The sequence below is a fragment of the Pseudophryne corroboree genome, chromosome 1, assembly GCF_028390025.1.
Source record: "Pseudophryne corroboree isolate aPseCor3 chromosome 1, aPseCor3.hap2, whole genome shotgun sequence".
NCBI lineage: Eukaryota > Metazoa > Chordata > Amphibia > Anura > Myobatrachidae > Pseudophryne > Pseudophryne corroboree.
The window spans coordinates 203,099,250-203,114,749 of NC_086444.1; the positions used below are offsets into that span (position 1 = coordinate 203,099,250).

The following is a 15,500-nucleotide window of genomic DNA, read 5'->3' on the forward strand; positions in this document are numbered from 1 at the left end:
AGAGCTCCTTGCGGGCTCACTGCACTCGCCACACTGCAGGCACGGGAGTGCGTTACTACTTCTTCTCCCTCCAGGGGTGTCGTGGACACCCCAAAAGGGAGAATAGTTGTCGGTATCTGGGCGGTCGGGATCCCGGCGCCGGTATGCTGAGCGCCGGGATCCCGTCAGTAGGTATATCAAGTGCCTCCCGTTGTTGAGATATATGCCCCCTCAACAACACCTGCCCCCTCTCCAACCCACATAACCTGAGAAAAATGAAAGGGATTATTACATGAAAATAAATAGTTCTTATACCTTTGCAGCACTAGTGTTGTAAGATCAAGGAATGCTGACCCAATAAAGTCATCTTGAAGCCCAAAGTCATAGTCGAACACCTGAAATTCAAACAAATCACAAAATCCATTAAATTACTGTCTGTAAATATGACGCAAGGATGATGAGTCATTCATTCACCATATTATTCTGTTCATATGGTACTTGTAGTCAGACTTGATTTGTTACTGAAAGCAATGCAAAATGCTATGCTGGCTTGTAGCTTACTTGGTCCAGTGTAAATATCTGACTGTTTACCCCACAGGTTCTCAAACTCGGTCCTCAGGACCCCACACAGTGCATGTTTTGCAGGTCTCCTCACAGAATCACAAGTGAAATAATTTGCTCCACCTGTGGACCTTTTAAAATGTGTCAGTGAATAATGAATACACCTGTGCACCTGCTGGGTTACCTGCAAAACATGCACTGTGTGGGGTCCTGAGGACCGAGTTTGAGAACCACTGGTTTACCCTATAGGAGCATTCACCAATTTTATTATGAAAGTAAACAAAATACACTGATGGGTACACATGCCTTTTAAGTAATATAAGGGGGGCTAAACTCTAAGCTCTGCACACATACTGGGCCTGGGGGGTCATTCCAAGTTGATCGCTCGCTGCCGATTTTCGCAGCACAGTGATCAGGTGAAAAAACGGCAAAACTGCGTATGCGTCACAATGCGCACCTGCGTCGGGCACAAAGAGCATCGCTGCTTTGCACTGGATCTAGCGAAGATTGCATTCGCACAGCCGATCGCAAGGAGACTGACAGGAAGAGGGTGTTATATTTTATATTATTATTTTAAATGTTATAACCTTGCATATCCTTTTCAATCAGAAATTCATCCAATCCTTTTTTAAATGCATTTACAGAGTCCACCATTACCACCTTCCCTGGCAAGGAATTCCAAATCCTTATTGCCCTAACGGTGAAGAACCCTTTCCTCCATTGCGTGCGGAATTTTCTCTCCTCCAGCCTCAGCGAGTGCCCGCGTGTCCTAAACAGTGTTCTTTTAATAAATAATTCCTCTGATAACTCTTTGTAGTGCCCCTTTACATATTTGAAGATATTAATAATATCTCCTCTTAGACGCCTCTTTTCCAGTGTATACATATTCAACCTAGTAGTAAGCTTTGTCTCGTAATCCAGTTCCTCAAGCCCTTTAATCAATTTAGTAGCTCGCCTTTCAAGTTCACCGATAGCTTTTTTATACAGTGGTGCCCAAAACTGAACACAATATTCCAGGTGCGGAAGTACCAATGATTTGTACAGCGGCAGAATTACATCCTCGTCCCTTGTCTCAATTCCCCGTTTTATGCACGCTAACACCTTACTTGTCTTCTTTACTGCGCTTTGACATTGTATACGGTTATTAAGCCTATTATCAATGAGTACCCCCAAATATTTTTCCAACACTGTTACCCCTAGACTTTCCCTGTTTAATATATAGGATGGAAGTTTTGTTTTTAGTCCCGAAATGCATAACCTTGCATTTTTCTATATTGAACCTCATTCTCCATTTAGACGCCCAGATTTCAAGTTTAGATAAGTCATTCTGCAGAGACTCCACATCTATTTCTGAATTAATTACCCTACACAGTTTAGTATCATCTGCAAAGATTGACACTGTGCTTTCCAGGCCTATTTCTAGGTCATTGATAAATATGTTGAACAGTAATGGCCCGAGTACGGACCCCTGTGGTATTCCGCTGTTTGTTTGGGTGCTGCCATAGCCAGATTAAGGGGGGGATGCAGGGCATACTGTACCCCGGGCCCCCCTTTGTTGGGGGCCCCCCGGCCAAAGCACAATGATATCACTAGCTTTCCCTTTTAATGTGAGAGCCAGAATGCAAGCAGGACAGTATGCAGTGCAGGCAGAGACAGAGGAATATAATGTTTCATGAGCTACCGACAGAGCTTTCTGACTAGAGGAGAGATAGGAGGGTGGAGAGAGCTGTAAGTGACACAGGGATCCTGGCCTCTCCTCCTCCCTACCTGGCTGTCTGAGTCTTGTGTAAACTTTTCTGCAACTAAACCATTTGGGTCTAGAAATAGAGACACACACAGAGAGTCCTCCTGAGTTCTGTCCCAGTGTGTAAGTAGTACAGAGGTTGCTGCATGTGACAAGATAAATTATATTATTTTTCCATGTGTATTTTAAGATTGTTTAAGTTGCCTTTGTTCCACTACAAGAACTAGGTGGAGCTACTGTATAAACAGTACCCAGGCATTATTAAACTATTACTTTAAAACTAATATACACCATTGGTTTAAATTTAATATACACAATCTATACCTCCCGCAATGACCCATTCCAGGAGGGACAAAATGCTTTCTACCTGGACTTCCTTCTTAATTTATTATTGCAAACACCTGTGTTGATATACCTTTCTTATCAATTAAATAGTTCAACATAGGTGACATCAATCATACAGTATATTAAAAGGGAAGTCCAGGTAGAGAGCATTTTGTCCCTCCTGAAATGGGACATGTTGGGAGGTACTGTATGCACAATCTAATATACATACCCCACCTTCCACCGGTGCCCCCATGTCTTAAGTGCCCCGGGCACCCCTAAGGCTTAATCCGGGTCCTGGGTGCTGCTGGAGTGTTGGATGTGAAACCAGGCATGTTGGTAGTGAGTGTGTGTGTGTGTGTGTGTGTGTGTGTGTGTGTGTGTGTGTGTGTGTGTGTGATGGCTGCTGGGACTTTGGTGTTGGTTGAATATGAGCAGGAAGGGGAAGGGGTGGAGCTCTGGACTCCTCGTCTGAACTTACACTAGGGGGGAGGGGGAAATGCCATGGGGGGAGGAAGGCAGCCATGGAAAGTGGGCACTCAGGGAGCTAATGACACTGCTATGGGGAGAAGCAGAGACATGGAAAGTGGAGGCTCAGGGGGAAATGACACTGCAAGAAACACCCATAAGTAGAGCTAGACACTACCTTTGGGCAGAGCATGACATGCCCCCTCAATGGTGCGCCACGACTACCTACCAAAATCTCCCTGAAACTAGATTCCCACAGCTGATTGTCTGGAGCACCATTAATCATTCATAACAAGTGATAACAAGAATATTGCGGGTAATTCAATTGAAGGCAAATTGAATAGCGCTGTGAAGGGGGTCCCGGCGCTATTCAATTCAGCACTCTGCTTTGTCGGAAGAATGCCCGTTCTTGCACCTTAAACAGGGTGTTTAGGCGCGAGAACAGGCATTCTCCGACATACTGTAAGGACCCCTTGCACAAACCTGATATGAATATCAGTGAGTTAGGGCGCAAAACATCTGCCCCATGGTGCTATCAGATGTTTAGCATAGTGCCTGGTTTTGGAGAATGGCAGATGCAGCTGATCCTAAAGATTGGGTGTGAGTTCCTTGGCTATGGTTGTGCTGGCATTGCTGGCATAATAGGCTATGAGCATATGTGCCATCACTGGGACATGCAATATGAGGCTGTAAGGGATACACAGTACTGTATAATGCGGCATTTCCAACCACGGTCCTCAAGGCACACCAACAGTGCAGGTTTTAGTGATATCCAAGCTGCAGCACAGATGGTTAAATCAAAATAACTGAGCTACTAATTATGTCACCTGTGCTGAAGCCTGGATATCACTAAAACATGCACTGTTAGTGTGACTTGAGGACTATGGTTGGGAATGCCTGGTATAATGGAATGTGAGGATATATGATGAAAAATGTGGCATGTCGTCATACTTCCACTTCCCCTTTCATCATCCTAAATACATTAAATATTTTTATTATTCTATGTACATTAAATAGTTTTCATTCATATATAATATTTTTCTGCAAATCAGAGAACAAGATTCTGGCACACAATCTTTATTTAGGATTTTTCCGGTAGTGTACATGGTATTCATGTTTTGTTGCAAAAAAAAAAATCACATTTATCATAATACTATGGATGTCAGGTATATATTTTCAATATATTATTCATACCACACTAAAATATTGTTATAACTGTATTTTCTGCTTATATTGTTGCCACGTGTACTAATCGTATTATACAATATTGCCACTAGATGGTGACATTACTCCAGTGATGGGCAGTGCTTTAACGTAAGAATGTATCACTATTCATGTGTGTCGCAGAAATGTGCTTCCTAGCCTAAAGGCCCATACACTCTGGGCGATTTTGAGCTGAAAGCAGGTCACTTTTGGTGTGTTGAGCTGCTTACAGCTCAAAGCCGCCCAGAGTGTATGGACAAGTGACGAGCGGTGAGCGCTGATGCGCGCTCCCGCTTCATCGCCGACGGTTGCCAGTCATCAACTGGTATTACCAGTAGATGAACGGCGGGGTGAGCGGCTTTCCATAGCGAGCTGCTATGGAAAGCTGCTCACCCCCGCTGACATCGCTGGGCAGGGGGGAAAAGCGCTCAGTGTGTGTATGCACTGAGCGCTTTTCAGCCCAGCGATGATCGCTGTGCATACACGCTGGGCAAAAACGCCTTAAGATGAGGTTCTAAATGGGTCAGAATAAAAGTATATAATGAGAAACAAAGACCATCAGCCCTATGATGGATTTCTTTTTCAAAGTGAAAATGGCTACGCGGTCTTCTGCACATCAAGTAACACCTCTGAGAATGCATGCTACCCAGCTTTTATCACATTTTAATAATCAACAGACTGCTTACGTCAGAAAACATGCATTGTATGATGTGCACTACTCAAGAGACAGGAGCAAACATGGCATCAGCTTGGATTGCAAATTTATAGTTTTGGTGGGGAAAAGCCTATTGCCGCCGTATGCGTATTAAATCCTTTTACTAGTCAAGCCAGAACTATGCAGCTTTCACTCTAGAACAGGAATGGGGAACCTTTGGCCCTCCAGCTGTTGTTGAACTACACATCCCAGCATGCCCTGCAACAGTTTTAGCATGGCCAAATAGCAACACTGTAGCAAGGCATGCTGGAATATGTAGTTCAACAACAGCTGGAGGGCCAATGCTCTAGAATCTGAACTGAGACCTAATATCTGGTTCATACTACCATTCAGTGTCAGACTGGGGCATGAAGGGCCCACCCGGTGACTCAGTGGTAGGGCCCATGCCAGATGGGGATGTCTAGCATCTACATATTCTTGGTCAACTATTAGAATGGACTTAGACACCATGGCTGCTACATTGTTACCTCAGGCATGTGCCTCTACTGTTGGCAGGAAGGCAAATCTTGCTGTAGTTTCCATTGAAATTAGCCAAGGTATTTATTTCTCAGTAAGAGACATTGGGGCAGATGTATTAACCTGGAGAAGGGATAAAGCAGTGATAAGTGCAAGGTGATAATGCTCCAGCCAATCATTATGGATTTGAAAAATGACAGTTATGATCTGATTGGCTGGTGCGTTATCACATTCAAATTATCACTGCTTTATCACTTCTCCAGGTTTAATACATCTGCCCCTTTATTGCACGACTCCCAATATGTGTAACATTTCAGCATAACTATGGGGGTAATTCTGAGTTGATCGCAGCAGGAATTTTGGTAGCAGTTGGGCAAAACCATGGGGGTGATTCCGAGTTGTTCGCTCGCTAGCTGCTTTTAGCAGCATTGCACACGCTAGGCCGCCGCCCTCTGGGAGTGTATCTTAGCTTAGCAGAATTGCGAACGAAAGGTTAGCAGAATTGCGAATTTAAATTTCTTAGCAGTTTCTGAGTAGCTCCAGACTTACTCAGCCATTGTGACCAGCTCAGTCCTTTTCGTTCCTGGTTTGACGTCACAAACACACCCAGCGTTTGCCCAACCACTCCGCCGTTTCTCCAGCCACTCCTGCGTTTTGCAACTCGAACGCCTGCGTTTTTCCGCACACTCCCATAAAACGGACAGTTTCCGCCCAGAAACACCCACTTCCTGTCAATCACACTACGATCACCACAGCGATGAAAAAGCTTCGTTATGCCGTGAGTAAAATACCTAACTTTTGTGTAAAATAACTAAGCGCATGCGCTCTGCGAGCCTTGCGCATGCGCAGTAAGCGACTAATCGCAGTATAGCGAAAATCGGCAACGAGCGAACAACTCGGAATGACCCCCCATGTGCACTGCAGGGAGGACAGATATAACATGTGCAGAGACAGATAGATTTGGGTGGGGTGTGTTCAATCTGCAATCTAAATTGTAGTGTAAAAATAAAGCAGCCAGTATTTACCCTGCACAGAAACAAAATAACCCACCTGAATCTAACTCTCTCTGCACATGTTATATCTGCCTCCCCTGCAGTGCACATGGTTTTGCCCAACTGCTAACAAAATTCCTGCTGCGATCAACTCAGAATTACCCCCTATATTAAATTGTTTTTTGGTGCATCTACCACTACAGTACCTTAAAGCGCAACTTACCTCGTTATCATCCCAGGCTTATGAGTAGTGTCAGTCTGGTGATGTGGTGCAGCAATTATGTTTGTGAAACAGTTGCAGTAAGAGGGACGTTACGCCACTACTAGCATTGAATACTGTATAAAGTTCTGGAAGCTCTGGCATTTTGCTTGTGATGCATCCCATCACTCTTCACAATCACAACAGCGTTTACTAACGCTGTATGCTTGTAGAAAATCACAAAGGACAGCTCAAAGGTCAGTCCGTCCGAGCTATTATTGGGGATTTTTTTTCCAGAAACATCAGCAGGTTCTGAAAAAAAATTCACAAAAAAAAAAGACAATTTTCGCGATAATGGAAGTGAAAATACATAAGTATGTGACCTTATCACGTATTCTATGTGGTTTTGCCCGAAAAATAGATGTTTTTTCAAGCACCAAAAAGGGACACTAAAAAAACTGCGATAGCGGGGGGGGGAAAAATCCAGAAAAACTCCTGTTTTATGATCATGCCTAATTGAATCCCCCCATATAATGCATTTAGTTATTTATTTGTCTCAAACATACAGTAGGTTTCTTTTTATGCTACAACACCTTATAGGCTATTCATGCAATGCAAGGTGATTTTTCTTTCAGTTATTTGTACCAAGACATGTACTGTATAAGCAATATATTTATTTTCCATAGCACATAATAAGTTTACAGTCTAGCTTTGGGTGCCTGAATACAGTAAGTGCTTATACTCACTGCCACTTTTCTATACGTTTTAGCAGCAATTTGAATGCTAGTAAATCAAATATAAACCAGTCTGAAAAGGCCGTTTATATTATCACCATAACCTCTTGTGATTTTACTTACTGTATGTTGTGTTTTTCTGTACAATTAATTTTTTGGGTGGTTGGTGGGGGGGCAGGGAGTAATGGGGTTGCTGATAATGAGGAATGCCAATCATAAGCCTTCCAATGAGAATGAGAATGAAATGCATACAAAATGCATTTTAAATAACGCTGGAAAAAAATCTACAAAAACCCATTGATGTGGTCCTAGGCATAACATCACGGTAGACTACGGTACCCCAACACTGCCCATTTTCCGGCACACCTCTACGGGGTGGGATGGAAAATTGCTGGTATTGGTGATGGAGAAGTGCTGATGTTCAGCCAGTTTCACTCCATGGACATCACTTGTAAGTGGTTACACCGCAATAAATATAATTTGAAGCAAATTCATTATACAATCAGTAGCCTTAACTACTGAGGTATTCCTCCTTGCTTAATAATTACATTTGGCAAGTTAGTACTGTATGCACCAATCAGTGACTGGGACTGAGAAGCACTGACTCTTGTGTAGGATGAAGAGAAGGAAGTCAGAAAATATTAGAAAAATTCAGAATATACTGTAACCATGATCATATACAAAGGGGTATATTTACTAAAGTGTGGGTTTATAGATGTTGCCTATAGCAACTAATCATATTCTACTTATCATTTATCTAGCACCTTCTAGAAGATAATAGGTAGAATCTGATTGGTTGCTATAGGCAACATCTCCACTTCTGCAAACCGCACTTTTATATATATGCCACAATGCACCTGTGATTTGTGGCAGCAATTATACATAATATTGTGTTGTCATACCGGACAGTGGTGACATGAAGTTCTCACCTTGACATATAAAGGTTCTTTGAGACTGTCTATGAGTAGGGAAGTATTTTCTTCCCACACAGGGTTAAGGTTCTTGTGTATTGTCCTGCTTCGAAAAACTTCCTTTCCTCCAATTTTAAATTTGACATATGGATCACTTGTCCCTTCAAAGGAAACAACAAATCAGCAAAGTGGTAAATATACAGTACAATAATATACTTTACAAGAATTATTTAAGGAATACAAATCATTAAAAGCAAAGTACTTAATCACTGAACTATTGGTTGTTCTCTCTTGTACTTGTTACATATGACATCCATTGCAGGTTGGAAAGCTGCTGTATGCAGCAATTTGTAGCACCATAGACTTATGGACGTTTCTGACTCATGCATCTCAGTCTTTTCTCTGCGATGGCTGAATGGGTGTTAGTGGGTGCCAACTGGGTATTCGCACGTAAGAGAAATGTTCCGTGGGTGTTTCATTCGAGTTACTGTACTATCCACCCTGAGATGTGTGCATGTAAAGATCACCTAGCATGTGGTAGGGGCAAGCGGCATTGATAGTGATGATAGCAGATCTCACTGCCATCATTATGTTAAGAGTGTGGTAAAAGCGAAGGCCCAAGAATCCCAGAGATGAGATGCTGATAGCACAACAATAAGAGATTAAACTGTTTCCCAATGTACAATTAATTGGTAACAAAACCTAGCAGAAAAAAATCCCAAACTGTACACACATAGCATGAGTTGTAGGCTTAAGAAACATGCAAACATGCATCCATATGGATGTTGCGCTGACACATACCACCTACAGACACATACCACCTACACCATACATTACTACAGACCATGTATACCTCTTTATGGCAACAGTATTCCATGATGGCAGTGGCCTCTTTCAGCAGTACTGCAAACATTGATCAGGAATGGTTTGAGGAGCATTACAAAGAGTTCAAGGTGTTGATTTACTATTCCAAATCAGGGGCATATCAAGAGAGGAGGGGGCCCAAGTGCAGTCTCCGTCCAGGGCCCCTCTCCTCCTCTCGTAGGACCAGCTCCACACAATGAACGTCCAAATTTCAGGAGTGCATGGCTCATATATATGTAGAATAGGTAGTAAAAAAGGAGTCGGCACATCAACTTAAATGCAAAAATCAAAAAACATTTCTAGAATATTAGATATCATAATAAAGTGCATCAATACAAAGTGCATTAGACAATTCATCAAGGAATGACGCTATAATGAGTATGAGTACTTAGCCGTGGGACTGTGCATTTGCTCTACAGGATGACGCTCTGACAGTATCTGCTGATCATCCTGGGTACTCATGCTCGATATAGTGTCATTCCTTGATTAATTTTCTAATGCACTCTGTATTGATGCACTTTATTATATCATATTCTCTTTTTATTTCTGCATTGAAGTTGATGTGCTGGCAACTTATATATATATATATATATATATATATATATATATATATAAATACATACACACACACACACACACACACACACACACACATTATATATATATATATATATATATATATATATAAAACACAATTCTGTGTTCTTGACAGAGGATATATATATGTATATTGATAATACATAATTCTTTCTTTGGTCTTGATAAAGGTCCAGGTGTGAATTGCCATGTTAAGGCAAAATAATGTGTTCATACCTTAAGAAGACCAGTTATTAATTTTTATTTGGCGTAACACTCCAATTTATACTGTGAAGTATTTAAAAATGTGTTTCCTTTTGTTTTTCCAACTTTCTTCCACAAGGTGGCAGGCTAAGCTTTCTCTAACAGACTTGGAAATGAGAAACTGTACTGCGATAACCTTCTGTCTGCAAATGAATGTGCTAATTTGCCAGGAATGGCATATTTTGCTTTACTTACTTCCTGTGACATATTTTCTCTGGATGAAATTAACCTAGAGTGCCAAGGGAATTTTCAGTGGTTTTTTTTTTTACATTTATTAACAACTGTTATTTGGCGTACTCCATGGTGTTAGCAGAATACTATATCATCCATTTAAGCTATATTTTACAGTAAAATTAGCATTAAAGACTCAGATCAGAGATTGATAGTTGGCACGAAGCTTTATTTTAAAACAGTGTTGTACTTAGTTAGAGTTACATAATAACATCTGCCAGGCAGCACTCTTCTAGAACCGGGAGAGAGCGACATGTTCCAAAGCTGTAGGGACTGACAGGGAAAGAAATGCAAATAAATTAGGGACAGAGGACAAGGCCGTAACTAGGGCGGGTTAGGGGGTGGGGGGGGGGGGGGGGCACACGCCTCGAGCGCTGGATTTGAAGGGATGCAAGCTGTCCACCCTCCCCACCCCCAACACTGCCGCATCATCTACTCTCCCGGTCACCAGCATACATACAGCAGCTATCTCCATGTGCCTCGCTCCCAGTGTCGCTACTGCAGTGGGTGTCGGTACTCAGTCTCTCCCGGGTTGGGGAAGCCTTGGGAAAGTTTTTCAGTGTCCCAGCCAGTCAGCGGGCTGGGACTTCTAGATCGGGCTGTGCAAGGTCCCGCCCCCCAAGGCTCTCCTCCACTCACATGCCAGGACATGAGCTGTGAGTGTACACAGAGACACAGACACCGGAGGCAGCAGCTGCTGAGTTCCAGCACTGACCAGTGACCACACACCCTGCTCTTCTATGGATCATCCGAGCAGCTGCCCCCTGCCCTCACACACCGACCCCAGTGCAGCCATCTCTGTCCATGGGATATCACAGCCACTACAGTGCGTGAGAGCATCTATAGTGAACCCATCCATAGGGATTGCATTTATAGGAAATGTATATATATCAGGAATAAGTCTAGAAGAAGTACACCTTTGCAAAGTACCTTTAAAGAGTGCGTCTAAGGGGAGCATATATACAGTATAGGGAAAGCATCTATAGGGGGTACAACTATAGGGAGCGCATCAATACGGAATATGTCCCAGAGAAAATAGATGTGTGCTTGCTGAAGGGGGGGGGGGGGGGGGGGAGCGCCACATTACTGCCCTGCCCTGGGTGACAAGAATCTTAGTTTCGGGCAAGCAGAGAGTCTATAGTGAATGTGGAATCTGGCCCTGAGACAAGGTTGTGGAACACTTTCTCTATTTAGTTCTCCATAGACAATTACATACCATGGACAGCTCCAGTCCTCTGTTGAAAGCTACAGTACTGTGGGGGTCATTCCGACCCGTTCGCACGCTGCTGTTTTTCGCAGCGAGGCAAACGGGTCGGTTCTGTGCATGCGCAGCGGCCGTTAACGAAGAAAACGGTCAGAGCGGCAACTGCAAGAAGATTGACAGGAGGAAGGTGGAACCAGGTGGCAACTCACCGTTTTCGGGGAGTGGTGAATCCAACGCAGGCATGTCCAGGTGTTTGGAGGCCGGATGTCTGACGTCAATTCCGGGACCTGCAACGCTGGATCGATAGCACAGGGTAAGTAACTCTTACCCTGGTCTTGTTGTGCACAAAACATTTTTTGCATAGCTGGGCTGCACAAGCGTTCGCAGCCTTGCTATATAGAAATACACTCCCCCATAGGCGGCGTCTAGTTGGTCGCACGGGCAGCAAAAAGTTGCTACGTGCGATCAACTCTGAATGACCCCCTGTATCTCTTTACCTAGACCAGTGGGTTCCCAAACTTGGTCCTCAAGGCACTTTAACAGTAACCTGCACTAAAACCAGGACCATTAGGGTGTTTTGTGAACCTCTGCCCTAGACTGAAACAATGGTAGTTACTAATATAAGTAACGTTACAGTGGGGAATATTTAAAGTTACGCTATACTAATATTCAACCCAAAATTTTATCCAGTGGTTCCCAAACTGTTTTGAATCATGACACCCTAGAGTGTCAGAATTTTTATCACAGTATCCCTAGACCAAAAGTTTGTTACAATGAAATGCAGAAAAAAGAAAAAAAAAAGATAATTTGTGCTAATACAGTATGTCATCCTTAGATTCAGTTATGTGGTGAGGAATAGGATTTGGCAACCACTGCTTTAACCTAAAGAGCTGCATGTGTGAGCCAGCAATGCATCTAGGGTTTTACAGGGTTTTCCATTTTGGAGAGTTACGATAATGGAAAGGTTAACACCTTTACCATTCCTGGGGGATAACCGGCACCAAGACAGAAATAATTGAATGTATTTATTAAGAATTGGGGTGTCAGGTTGTGCCTGTGTCTGATCCTGGAGGGGGCACTAGTGTGTCAGTGGTGGTGCGGTGGAGGAAACAAGGTGAATGTAGTAAGTTCCTGCGCATGTGCGCAATGATGTTTATTGTAGCACACAATAGATATATAAAAATAACTGGAACAATGGCAAATACAACTGCAGTTCAGTGAGAGTAACTGATAGAGTCTCTGGAAATCAAAACAGTCACATACTATAGGTCGATCTGGAAACCGATAACAGCTGGAAATAAATGATAACAGCTGGAAATAAATGATGACATAGATACTTGGCAGTATCGATGATCGGCCTGGAAACCGATGGTAACTTGAAACAGGATTTGTATAGGCAATTGGTAACACAGATGATCAGCCTGGAAACAGACAGGAACTTGCAACAGAGCTACACGGTCAGTAGACAATGCTTGTGTAATTCCCCCACACATACATTTATTTATTTTTATATACAGGGGTCCCCCTGTTTTACACTATTTTGGGAAACCCTTTTTCTCCTATATATGGAGCTCATCATTTGAAGCATACAAAAGTTCTGCGACAGAAGAATATTGAAGGAAGTACTACTTTTTCTGCTGATAAAAGATTAGCGCACCCCATCTGGTCTAACTTACAAGGGGTCCACGGGTTGTATATTGTCCCCTTACATATGGGGAAATCCATACAGCCCTAAAGTAATGATAGGGCTGAACTTTGGTTGACCCTTTCAGCTTTGGCAGGGAGATTTGGCGCCACTAAAGTCAGAGTGTGTCCCTCTCTGTCCAGCTACAGCCCTGGCCCTGGAAAACCCCCAGTAGTTCATTGGGTCCACTGGGTCGCAGGGCAGAGTGGCCAGGGGGAGGGCTGTTGCTGGGGACTCGGGAGCCAGTCATCAAGGAGGACGGGGGAGGTCCATAGAGAGAGACCCTTAAAAGCAGGTCCCCAGCGTGGGAGAGGGAGACCGGAGGAATGGGACCGAGCCTACCTGGGGAGTCAGTTATGCAGTGCCTTGCGGAATGCAGTGATGCCTAGATGCTGCAGTGTGGAGCCACTTACCGGGAGCAGGAAGTCCGGGTGTGCCCGCTGGAGAACCAAGTTGCCCAGCCACAGGGGGAATGGTGATGCCTGCCAGTGCGTGAGGTCCGTCTGCTCAGAGAATAGCCGAGGGAAGAACCAGTGACCAACGCCAGCAGCAAGCCTGAAACTGAATAAGCAGTGCCGGGAGAGTCAGAGCCACAGCGCCGGAGAGACCGCAGCACCAGTGCCAGGAGAAAGCCGGAGACCCGGTCTGGGGAGAAGAGCTAGCCGCGTCAGTGCTAGCAGGGACGGAACGCGGGGAAGTGCCGCCGCTGTCCAGAGACTGGAGCGCTGAGCCGGAGAGCCCACAGCCTGTCCAGTGAAGCAGCGATGACCTCCATCCCCTGGATCCCGAGGAGTGGCAGCTGGGGCAGGTGTTGGGCGCGCAGGCACCGCGAAGGACGACCTCGGGAAGAAGACCCCAGTGAGGACCCCTGGCAGCCTGACTGGAGAGCACTGCGGCTGGAGAAGAGAGACCCCGTGATGGCGCAAAGACCAGGACCGGAACAGACGGAGACATCGCGAGTGGGAGGAGACTTCCGGACAACAGCCGCCAGAACAAGAAGTGCATCCCCAGAGCGGTGCTCTGCATCCCGGGTGGCGCCAAAGACTTAGGCTATTGGAGGTGGCAGAAGCGCCGCAGCAGGTGGTGAGACCCTGATTGCCCTTCCGCTGATGTAGCCTGCCCCTGTTTAACCCTTCCACTGCCTATACTCTGCAATTTGGGGCAATATAATGTATGCCAGGGGGTAGGCTCCCCTCACCACAGTGCCCCACAGAAAACAGAAAAGGGGTAGGCTCCCCTAAAACCCACTGTGCCCAGCTAAAGTTATTTGATAGGGGGTACGCTCCCCTCTTCAGGTGTGTGACCCCATCTGGGAATGTAAAGGGGGTAGGGTCCCCTAAGTTTCTGCAGTCCCTGCATATTTTTTTTAATAAGGGGAAAGACGCCCCTCAGTTGCCTTGTCCTGACTTAACCCTTCAGTGGCCAGAGCTCTGCCATTAGGATTAATACAAAAGGGGGTTGGCTCCCCTCAGCAACCACTGTGCCCGTAGGACAAGTTTAATGTTAAGGGGGTAGGCTCCCCTTATGTAGTGCCTGTCCGTAGATCCTACAAAGGGATAGGTGCCCTAGTGTCCCGGTGAACCTGTGAATGCATCAGAAAAGTTTATTGTGGTGAAACGTCTATTTTATGCAAAAAGTTATATTAAAGTGTATTTCATGCTAGTTCAAATATTCTGGTAAATCATTGACTGTTTATGTAAGCTCCGCCCAGCAGGTTCAGTTAAAGCTTATATACCTGTGTGCTTACTACTACAAAGACGGGCTCATTATTGACTGTTTATGCAAGCTCAGCCCAGCAGTGCCTGTTAAAGCTTATATGACTGTGCTATCTAAAGACAATGCCAGCTTGCTTACCTGTTCCCACAACTTACCTGCCTATTGTTGTTGCTGGTTATACGAGACTGTGTTATATAAAGACAACACCAGCTTGCTTACCTGTTCCCGCAATTTACCTGTCTATTTGTTATTGCTGGTTATACGAGACTGTGCTATCTAAAGACAACGCCAGCTTGCTTACCTGTTCCCGCAATTAACCTGCCTATTTGTTATTGCTGGTTATACAAGACTGTGCTATCTAAAGACAATGCCAGCTTGCTTACCTGTTCCCGCAATTCACCTGCCTACTGTTATTGCTTGTTATACGAGACTGTGCTATCTAAAGACAATGCCAGCTTGCTTACCTGTTCCCACAACTTACCTGCCTATTGTTATTGCTGGTTATACGAGACTGTTATATAAAGACAACGTCAGCTTGCTTACCTGTTCCCGCAATTCACCTGCCTATTTGTTATTGCTGGTTATGCGAGACTGTGCTATCTAAAGACAACGCCAGCTTGCTACCTGTTCCCGTAACTTACCTGCCTATTTGTTATTGCTGGTTATACAAGACTG

The 15,500-nt window shown here is 44.4% G+C and overlaps 1 protein-coding gene across 4 annotated transcripts in view; it reads right to left on the bottom strand.

Annotated features, from left to right (window-relative positions):
• MCTP1 (multiple C2 and transmembrane domain containing 1) overlaps positions 1–15,500 on the bottom strand; it is a 1,810,807-nt gene that overhangs the window by 1,116,552 nt on the left and 678,755 nt on the right. For all 4 annotated transcript variants that reach the window (XM_063964020.1, XM_063964019.1, XM_063964022.1 and 1 more), the window contains exons 3-4: positions 8,305–8,447; positions 295–374 (exon numbers count right to left, since the gene is read on the bottom strand). In XM_063964020.1, the coding sequence (XP_063820090.1) occupies positions 295–374; positions 8,305–8,447 (223 nt within the window). The remainder of the gene's footprint in view (positions 1–294; positions 375–8,304; positions 8,448–15,500) is intronic.